The sequence below is a fragment of the Branchiostoma belcheri genome, unplaced genomic scaffold (genome assembly GCF_001625305.1).
Source record: "Branchiostoma belcheri isolate BF01 breed outbred unplaced genomic scaffold, Haploidv18h27 scaffold22, whole genome shotgun sequence".
In the NCBI taxonomy this organism is placed as follows: domain Eukaryota; kingdom Metazoa; phylum Chordata; class Leptocardii; order Amphioxiformes; family Branchiostomatidae; genus Branchiostoma; species Branchiostoma belcheri.
Genome location: NW_017803713.1, coordinates 1,662,575 through 1,673,165, shown reverse-complemented (window position 1 = coordinate 1,673,165; position 10,591 = coordinate 1,662,575). Strand labels below are relative to the sequence as shown.

General features: G+C 44.5%; 3 protein-coding genes and 1 pseudogene across 3 annotated transcripts in view; 2 read left to right on the top strand and 2 right to left on the bottom strand.

Moving 5' to 3' along the window:
• The window catches only part of LOC109470129 (sodium-coupled neutral amino acid transporter 3-like), a 3,730-nt gene extending 1,663 nt beyond the window's left edge, over positions 1-2,067 (bottom strand). The window contains exons 1-5 of the mRNA XM_019768912.1: positions 1,945-2,067; positions 1,067-1,236; positions 586-659; positions 388-440; positions 209-248 (exon numbers count right to left, since the gene is read on the bottom strand). Coding sequence (XP_019624471.1) covers positions 209-248; positions 388-440; positions 586-659; positions 1,067-1,236; positions 1,945-2,052 — 445 coding nt within the window. The 5' untranslated portion in view covers positions 2,053-2,067. The remainder of the gene's footprint in view (positions 1-208; positions 249-387; positions 441-585; positions 660-1,066; positions 1,237-1,944) is intronic.
• A 22-nt stretch (positions 2,068-2,089) lies between these two features.
• Positions 2,090-6,460, top strand: LOC109470284 (tRNA (guanine(37)-N1)-methyltransferase-like). The gene is made up of 7 exons (XM_019769194.1): positions 2,090-2,385; positions 2,681-2,869; positions 3,186-3,360; positions 3,790-4,480; positions 4,740-4,828; positions 5,030-5,207; positions 6,109-6,460. The coding sequence occupies exons 1-6, from the start codon at positions 2,203-2,205 to the stop codon at positions 5,071-5,073; spliced, it is 1,371 nt and encodes a 456-aa protein (XP_019624753.1). The 5' UTR covers positions 2,090-2,202; the 3' UTR covers positions 5,074-5,207; positions 6,109-6,460.
• Positions 6,461-6,483: 23 nt separating this feature from the next.
• Positions 6,484-8,914, top strand: LOC109470285 (ankyrin-2-like). Its single transcript, XM_019769195.1, has one exon. The coding sequence runs from the start codon at positions 7,511-7,513 to the stop codon at positions 8,738-8,740; it is 1,230 nt and encodes a 409-aa protein (XP_019624754.1). The 5' UTR covers positions 6,484-7,510; the 3' UTR covers positions 8,741-8,914.
• A 321-nt stretch (positions 8,915-9,235) lies between these two features.
• LOC109470128 overlaps positions 9,236-10,591 on the bottom strand; it is a 2,434-nt pseudogene continuing 1,078 nt past the window's right edge.

Sequence of the window (10,591 nt, the reverse complement as noted above, 5' to 3'; positions counted from 1 at the left end):
AAGAAAAAATTAAGGCAAAAATCCAACCAAGCTTGATTTTTGTGCTAAGCTAAACATATCAAGTGTGACAGGGGCTTATAAAGCAAACAAACCATGGCACAATACATTAGTGAGGGTTAAAGCTCAGTTGCCAAAGTGGACAAACATTGCTAAATCTAGTTCTGTAGACAAATGTGACCATAGATCAAAACAAAGGACAGACACATACCTCCTATATTTGTAAGTAGAATTGCTCCTGCCGCCAAAAACTGTAGAATAAAGGTTAATGCATTTTAACATTACAGGAGTGCAGATATTGGCTTCTCATAACAACCAGAATAAATAAAATGTAATAACTTGTGGTGGGAATCAGCGTTCCATACAAGTCTGAAGAGAAATGGTAACTACCTTTCCTGGTCTTCTTAACGCAGCATAGCCGACATCCTCATATGAATTCACTCCTGCAAGCAAGGATATAAAGGTAATTGATACATGTACAAGAGAAACACTGAAATAAAGACTGCTTTTGCTAGTCATTTGTGATATCCTTTAATTGCCCTGAAACATTAGGAAAATACCAACAACATTGACCTGACTACAACTCACCTGATATCTCACACATCCTGAGCAGGAGATGGATGGAATAGCTGGCAGTTACAGCAACCATCATCATCAGGATTCTGCACAGGCACAGTATGAAAAGTTTGTTATGCTGTATAGCACACCTGTAACGCACAGGATACTGTGAGAATGAATCCTGCCCCTGTAGTTAGTGGTGGGGACATCAAACAGCTTTGGAATATGGTCATCAACAGTGTGAGTTAGGAAGAACATCAGCAAGGATCACATTGACAAATAGCAATTTTACATAAAATAAGCAGCAAATGACTGAAAAAGGTCTCTAAACTAAAGGGCAGCAGCGGGCTACTGAAGAAAAGTTCTCAAACCACTTACAGTTAAACCCTGTACATGGACCAGAAACTATTTTCATTTCCTTTCTAAGACATGAATCTAAATTCATTCTGCATGAAATTTCATTCTGCATGAATCACGTGCACTTTGTTGATGACAGGGTCTAAAGACTCACGTGAATAGAACCACCCCACTCTCCGACATGGCGTACGCCAGTCCCAGAATCCCACTGCCTAAGATGGCGTTCATGAGGTTGAAGACCGACATGCCAAACGAGGCCTTCCCCTGCACCTCATGACTGTCACCCTGTCGCAGACCACCGATACTGGTCTGGATACTGCTTCCCTGTCAACAGATACAACATGTCATTAATAACAAAATATTACAGTACTGCAAACCAGATTTGATTCCAGTTGGGGTCCTATTGAACTAGGACTTACAGCAGGATATCTTCCCCATGGCAATCTGTGCCTAAACACTGGAAAACAGACACAAAAGTAATATCAAACAAATCACAATAATGTTACACGTAGTTCCAAGACCTTTTCTTTCGCTGCTGTCATGGTTACTGAGAAGAAGTTGGTCTGACTCCTCAGCAGATGCAGACATCGTCTCTGATGGATCTCTTGATAGTTAAAGGAATACTACTTCTTATGTCAAAACTATGTTAGGCATGTGATGATCAGGATTATCATGTAGTCCTGTAGCAGCGCCACCTGGCGGCTACATTGGATTTTCAACGCAAAAGCCACACGAGCACTTCATGGGACACAGACAAACCGTGTTGGATTTGTCTGCGCGACTTGTCGCTCAAAGGCTCAGAAATAGCTCAGAAACACGTGCCCTTCAAACCCTCATCCCTTGTAGTATTCAGAGCAACATTCCTGAGTTCTGGTACCAAACAAACCGGTCAGGTCACAGGATAGGACGGGCATCATGTGACACAGACACACATGCACATCAAGCGAATTTACAACGGAGCGATAAACAAGTAAACATTGCACTACATTAATGATTAACTAGATCCATGCCTTCCTCATGATTACTACATACCCTACGGAAGGCTCCTAGCAGGGGTTCGCGCTCCATGGACGCCGAAGCGCCGTAGAAATAGTCAGAATTGATGGAGGTCGCCGCATCTTCCACCGGCACTGTTGCCATCTTGCGGTGTGTGGCGAAAGTTTGCGACAAGCCGACGAATTACGGCATAATTCCCATCATGCCCTCCCCAAGATGTCTGCGCCCATGTGTTTTCCTGGCATATCAATGAGTTTCTGAAATAAGAATTCTCCACGTTTTTCTTACGTATAGATGCCACTTTCTGGACGTTTTTTCTACATTAGTCACAGAAACAGAACATTCCTTCGGGCGACGGTTTCGCGATTTTTCTTGATGATGTCTGAGAACCTGTTCACCCCTCCCCCTGGTGTGAGGGGCATGCAAGTTCTGGACAGACAGGCTTTCAATCGGACTGTACAAGTACCAGCGATCAAGGTACTTAAAGTTGCTTTGTGACATAGTGGTCTTTTGGATTATTTAACAATATGGTTTTCTTATCGTCCGAATTGTTGCAATGTACTTTGGTAGGATGAAATTTAGTTACTAGTACCATGCCCCTTTAATTAAATGTCACTCAAAGGACCTCCTTGGTCAAACTCAAAGTACATGTAGTACATGTATAATCAAGGAGGTTTAAACCTCCTTGGTATAATACTGGAAATACGAAAAAAATAATAATATGGAATGCCAAGGCAATTGCTAAAGTTGTTTCCATAATGTTTGTTTCCAGATACCAACTAAAGCCATTGGTGGACTGCTGAAGCCTCTAAGGAGTATCCTGCTGAAGCGGCCAAACACCAAGAAAATAGTGGACATTCCTGATGACCAGCAGCACAAGGTCCTGCTGTGTGACCCTGACAAGGTCGTACCTGAGGAAACCCTGACAGGAGAGCACGGGAAACTGCTACAGGAGAATGGGGTCAATACTCACTTTTCTCTTTAATCAATATTTCTATTAATAAAGCAGATCATCATTTTCCTTATTGTAGTGAGGAAGGACGAGTCTTGTATTTTTAGAAGGGACTCAGACCTTCATTCATAAGGAAGAATAGTCTGCTGTAGCAGATATTCCACAGCTGTATAAATATGAAACAATTGTATGACTTACAGCTTGGTTATCAAAGCTGGAGAGCGCAGAAGAGGCCACCAGTATCTACTGCCTTGCCTGTTTCTACTGTGCATAGCCATGATATCTGCTGCTCTGTGCTGATATATGTCAACAATGTTTTCCCCAGGTAACAGCTGTTCCACAGCTGTATGACCTACAGCTGGGTTATGAGAGCTGGACAGCACAGGAGGTGCTGACTGCTATCCTGCCAGAGGGAGAGGTTACTACAGCCTTCAGCAGGGTGGGACACATCGCCCACCTTAACCTGCGGGATCACCAGCTGCCATACAAGACCCTCATAGGTGACTAACACTGACAGTGACAGAAATTACAGATACACTGTATTCTTTAGCCTCATTGGATCATGTACTTGTCTTGGGTCATTTACAACTTTTACAATACGAGTTTGAATCTTTTGGTGTTTGATCTGTTATTTCTTGTACCTGACTCCATATCTGACACAAATGTGGGAGATTCCAATCTTCACAGTACAAAAACTATGCATTTATGAATGGATGAGGTCTGAATGTTCTCCTTCTTTTGTAACTGATAGCTTATGAATGGATACTAGAGGGATAACATGGTTATACTGACATCATTACCCACACTTAATTATGGGAACATCCTAACTGCCTTACAACTTCCAGATTATTGCAGTCTTCTGTTTGATTGTCTTAACTTAGTGCTAATAGTAATAGTAATAGTAATGTTATATATACATGTGCACCCAGGTCAGGTAATCATGGATAAGAACCAGGGCATCACATCTGTGGTGAACAAGACCAACATCATCAACAACACCTTCAGGTTCTTCTCCATGGAGCTGATCGCTGGTGAAGACAAAACTACAGTGACCGTTAAGGAGAACCACTGCTCCTTTGCATTTGACTTTGCCCAGGTGTACTGGAACCCTCGGCTAGGAACTGAACATGAGAGAATCACCAACAAGCTCATGGCTCGTGATGTCGTGTATGACGTGTTTGCAGGGGTGGGTCCGTTCTCCATCCCTGCTGCTAGGAAGAGATGTGAAGTGCTGGCAAATGACTTGAACCCCGAATCCTACAGATGGCTTGTTCACAACACAAAACTGAACAAGGTACAGGACAGGGTCAGAACTTTCAACATAGACGGGAGACAGTTTATTCAGGAGGTCGTGAAGAAGGACATGATTGACAGGTGTCGAGGAGAGGACGCTGACCTTCAGGATCACACGAGTCACGTCATCATGAACCTGCCGGCCATGGCGGTGGAGTTCCTGGACGTGTTCCGAGGACTGCTGGCGGGGGAGACGTTACAGGAGTACAGACCTCCCATGGTCCACTGCCACACCTTCTCCAAGGCTGATGACCCAGCGGCAGATGCCAGGCACAGAGTGGAGGAGGTGTTGGGAGCTGCCCTGCCAAAAGACCACTACATACACAGGTGGGACATCTGCCAGTCATACTTAACTATGCTGGTAATTACAAGTCAAATATTTTTATTTCATTAATTGTAATCATACTCATGGGATTTACTCTTGAATAGACTAAATTTTAATGTAGAAATGTATCACATAAAGAAATAAAGAAGAATAAAGAAAGAATAAAGAAAAAGTATCTATCGTCCAAGGTATGCATGCAACTTGTGATAGAAAATCCCAGGGACCGACACTTGGTTGAATAAAGCTGTTTTCCTCCCCCAGAGTAAGAGATGTGGCCCCAAATAAGGAGATGATGTGTGTGTCCTTCCAGATGCCACTGGACGTGCTACTCTCTCAGCAGGGGGAGACAGGTAAAATACTCTTTACAATTTTCACACATCCTTAGGTTTTCACATAATAATATTCATGATACAAGTGGGCAACTCAATTTTGCTTTTGTAGCTTTGTGTACTTATGAATATTGTAAATATTTTCACCCTAAAGTGAGCTGTACAGGATGCTATTGTGGAATGGTGCGATAACAACAATTTTATATGTTCACATGTGTACAGATCCTTCTGAGCCAGACAGAAAGAAGCTGAAGACAGAGACATGAAGCACAAGGACAGCAATACTAGTATCTTCAGTGCTAAGAATGTGCTGAATTGAATTGAAAAGATGATTCTCTCACAGACATAGTTTACTTATCAGCTTCAAATATTAATATCCATCATGGAGATGAATAGATTTTTACCTTCGCCAAGAAGGTTATGTTTTCAGGGGCGTTCGTGTATGTGTGTGTGTGTGTGTGTGTGTGTGTGTGTGTCAACACGATAACTTGAGAAGGCCTTGATGGATTGTCTTGATACTTGGTAGATGGGTAGGTCTTGATGAGACCTCAAAATGATTAGATTTTGGACCCCCTAGCGGCTTGTTATGGTACTGCAGCTGAACTTCTGGTTTTGATATCTCATGATCTAGACATGCTATGGTGATGAAATTTGGATGGTAGGTAGCTCTTGTGCTGGGGAAGAAGTGACGTGAGTTTAGGCCCCCTACCGGCTTGCTCTGGAACTGCAGGGATATATTCTTGAAAATATTCAAAAGGGGATAACTCAAGAACCAGTTGACGGATCGTCGTGATTTTTGGTATGTAGGTAGCTTACGTGACAATTATGCAAATATGGATGTAATTTGCATAATTTATGGGGAAATTCTATAAATCATCTGCATTCCATGATAGGACAATTGAAGCTTGTGACATTGGTAATTGACAACGAAAGAAACACAGGAAGATATTGATTATGTTAATAATGACTTAATTTGCATAATTAATTAGAAAATTTTATAATTATGTAATGATAACTGCCTGGAATTTCACACTTGTGGTATTTGAAAGTTAAATTGAGTTGAACATCATTAAACATAATTTATTTAAATCAGGACCTCATTTGCATAATTTATTAGGAAATGCTAGAATGCATTGTTTGTTAATATAAGACTGTCTTTTGGTTGAGATTATGATAAAATGATATAATTCATGAAAATTAGGTTCCTATTTCTTCAATCAGGGGGGAATAATCTAATCTATAATTTGTCAGTCATAAAGATTAACATCATTTGGCGAAGGTATGAGATCGGGGAACTCTAGTTTGGTATTATTTTACTAATGAATGTAGCTTTGGGATGATTTATAAGTGATAAGGCAATGTCATTTGTAGTTTTTGTTTGGAAAAGAGATACTGGTATGGATGCTTGAGATAGTATCATAACAATCTCCATTGCTAGAATATAGAAATCTCTATACCAACCTAAATATGTGTTAGGCATAGACCATATTAAATGTGAAGAAATGCTTCTGTATGTTCACATTGTGCAGGTTGGAAATAAATCAGACAAAAAGTCTTGATAGATTAAGATGGTGTCATTTGTTTTCTCAATCTCCATCATCCCATGGATTAGCCTACAGTACAGGCATGTATTCAAAGACAGAGAATGTAGAACATTCACGCATGCAAACACAAAATTGACTTCACACAAAATAAATCTGGTGGAGAATTGCATTAATATACCTATCCCTGGTGCTGAACACTATCCACTAACATGTGCACCCAAACACTCACATTGAAGGTGGCTGGCTGGATACTGTCTGTCAAATTGGATATTGCCTTGCTTTTTGGTTACGGTTTTGACAACAAAAGATCTGCTTTCAGATTTGTGCTGAACACTATCTGCAGACATGCACACACACAGACAGACAGGCAGTGGCACTCACACACAAATATACCTGTCCCTGATATTGGACACAATCTACACTCACATATAAACAAACCTGTTCCTGATGCTGAACACTTTTCACTGACACATGAGTCCACCTCCCTCACACACATTCAAACCTCCTTGCTCACACAGACACTGGCACACACAAACATGTCCTTGATTCTGAACACTATCCACACCTGTAAATAATTGTATCAGGTTGGTGAAATATTGAAAAGTTCTCTATTCATAAGCATCTGTTTAACCACAACCAAAGCATTTGTTAATCAAGTGGTTGTGAATAAAGACATGCTGTCCACTATCCTCACCCATCTAAACAGGCCTGTCCCTGGTGCTGAACAGCCATCTACTCTCCGGCCAACATGCCTATCCTACCCGAAGATTCATCCGAACACAATTAGTAACATATTACATACATCAAGAAACACGTTTCTACCTATTGTCCATCGAAATGCAAAAGAAATGTTCCTTGTTACTGGTTCTCCTTGTTCAGAAATCTGAATTCCATGGTCATTTGTTTGGATTAACCATGATCAAACAATTGTTGTGAATAGCATTGTGACGAAATTAAACAGTAACCATAAGTATTGCCAATGACGCACGGAAAAATATCGAAAACCATCGCATTATGACATATGGAAAAGTACCCATGAACCATTGCACTCGACAATTGACGTTCTAGAATGTCTCAGTGGAATCCCTTGTAGCTAGCAACCATCGCCAAAATACTGGATTCTCACAGTTCCCCTAACCACTTAGAAAATCTGTCAAAGATGGGACTTTCATTATCAACAAGGAAGCGCTACCAGAGGCTTGTAAAAGCAGTCCGTGTCAGTAATGATCTCGAGTTCTTTCATTTGCTCAAGACAAAGGACTTTATATCTCCTAAATCGGCGTTCCTTCTGGCGGAGCTCTTGCAGGAGACATACGGAGATCTGTACAGCAAACACGCCAAAGACTTCCGTCACCTCCTCCTGTCGTTCATCACTTACCAGGCGTCCCCGGACTCTGCGGCACTACTGATGTACCTGAGGGCGTTCTGCACGCCGGCGTCACTGACGGTGTTACAGACGAAGAGAGATCCTCTGTTCCCAGCCATACGGATGTGTTCTTACAGTGGCAAGTCTAGAGTAGACATGGTTTGTTCTCTGATTCTCCTGATTGAACATGGCGTCGGTGTGTCGGCACGAACGAGACACGGACAAACAGCCTTACACATAGCGGCCCTGTGCGACGTGACGGAGCTGGTGGACGTTCTTGTAGAGGCGGGTGTGCCGGTGGACGCCAGGGACGCCCAGGGGTGGACTCCGCTGCTCACAGCCGCCGCTGCCCGCCACGTCGTCTTTATGGAGTTTCTTCTGGCTAACGGAGCAGACATAAACGCCGTCACGCACCTGGGACAGACGCCCATCCATTTAGCAACAAAGACCAAGTTCTGTTTCGCCGAGCGCGAACGGGATCCTTGTGCCTACCGGAAGAGCAGCCCCGAGCGATCCGTCAGCGTGCAAGTCGGGTTTCTGACCGACTCTGGAGTGGACATCAACCACGCTGACCGGCGTGGCAGAACGGCCCTACATTACGCCGCCCATGAGGGGGAGTATTACCTAGTCAGCGCTCTCCTGTCGTACGGCGCTGACCCCGACATGCGGACCCGTGACGCTGTCAGGGCGACGCCGTTGTACACTTTCCTAGACAACAGAGAGAACATGTTCAGTTGCATGTGCCTCTTACGCCTACTAGAGAGCACCGCGTACTGGCGGGGACTGTACTCCAAGCAGGGCACCTTACCGACCATGCTGCAGATAGACGACCAAAATATGCACATGTACCATCGCCTCTTCACATCACTGAAGAAAGAGTTGATCAAAGAGACCCACGTCCCGCCGACCCTGCAGAACTGTGCGTGTACGCCGTGCGGAGGCAGGTCCGCAGGTCCACCAGCCCCCTGCTCGCCGTTCATGGTGAACACCGTGGCGAGTCTGCCTCTCCCCCCTGGGCCCTGAAACGGGAGGTGTGTCTGGACTCGCGGGCCGAGGACCTGACGCTCAGGTGGATGATGTCCTGCACATCGGTCACGTTTGGCGAAGTGCTGCACGTGTAGCGTGGAAATCATCACTTTGCCATCGGCAATAGGGACGTCGTGGAGAAGTATTGCACCAACTGTAGGAACAATGCTAACCTTGTGGACAGAGAAAGGGAAATGATCTACTTAATAAACAGGTCAAGGGCCAAGTATGTCTTTCAGTCAATGTGCCATGTTGAAAGTACGTTGAAAAAAGTAGAGTTAACAGGTGCAACACCAGTTGACATTCTACCAACAACCCAAGTCTAAACCTTATTAGCAGTTATCCATACAATACATTGATATTGGAACTAACGTTACATGCATGCGACACGTATGGACTAAATTGAGATAAACACTTCGTATGAACGTTCAATCTGTACAACCTATATTTACAATAGAACAGCTGTGTCACCGCAATTCTGCTTTGCATGTGCAGTGTTCTGCACATATCTGATGATGTAACACCAACACCATGAAGCAACTGCAATGGTTCGTCTTTTTATCGAGCAGACGCGTCCAACTCTGATTGGATTGATAGTGGAATTTGCGACATCTCACCCATACGGTCAGTCTATGTTCGTTTGATTTTCGTCTTGACCTTGACCTTGACACAGCCGTGGCTGTACATGGCTCGGGGTAACATGGCGATGATCTCCCAGCTGTTCGTTGCGGGGTCGTAACGGTCCACCGAGGCATAAGCACTGCCGGCGTACGCTCCTCCCGTCACGTACAGCTTGTCCATTACGACGGTGACGCCGACGTGCTTACGTCCGTGCGTCATCCGGGCGGCAGGGCTCCACTCATTTGTGTCTGGATCATACCTTTGGGACAGAAGAACATGCTCATATCAAAACATCAATATTATCCTCGTGCTAACTAAGGGTGAATTGCATCTCAGGGACAATGCTGATGGAGAGTGATTGGAAGTGTATGAACCAATCGCGTTATCTACTCTAATGTATCTAGACTCGCATAAAATTCACTTCAGATCGATCTTTAGGTGCATCGTTTGTATGGCGTGCGCTGGTGATATCAGAATACTCTCCTAGCTCGTTAATTATAGGTAAAGAACAAAACGACCTAGAGATATTGATATAGTTTAAAGCGTCAAGGCTAATAACACGATATTACTGGATATCTTTGCACATCTCATGCAAAAGTAAAGAGAGAACGACAGACTACCTGTCGCATATTGTAGTTGCTCCGCCCACCACGTAGATGGAGTCCCCTATGACGGCCGTGGCGATTCTGAAGCGGGGGCGGGGACAGATAGACACGGTGGTCCAGCTCTCCGTCACGGGGTCGAAACACTGGACATTAGCATACACAATGTTGCCGTCGTACCCACAGATGACGTAGAGTTTGTACCTGAAGGCCGCCACGCCACACCTCCGCACCGACTGAACCATGGGCGTCAGAACCTCCCACTTCTCGGTTTTCGGATCGTACCTCTCCACGTCATTGAGAGTGAGACCGCCCTGCCAGCCACCAACCACGTACAGATAGCCGCCCAGCTCAGCGGCACCGTGCGCACAGCGCGCCGTGGGCATAGTCGGGGCCTGCCGCCACGCGTCCCTCTCCACGGAGTAGACCCACACGGTTGTCAGTTCTTCTGTCCGGCTCGATTCGACCCTCCCGTGACGTAAACGTCCGTCCCCACGGGCGTCGTGACGTAGCTATGGCGTTCGTACCCTGGCCATCGAGCGCAAGCTGTCCATGTGTTTTCACAGGGATCAAAGAGGTAAACGTCAGGGTGTGGCTCTCCTGTATTCCCACCGACTACTAACAT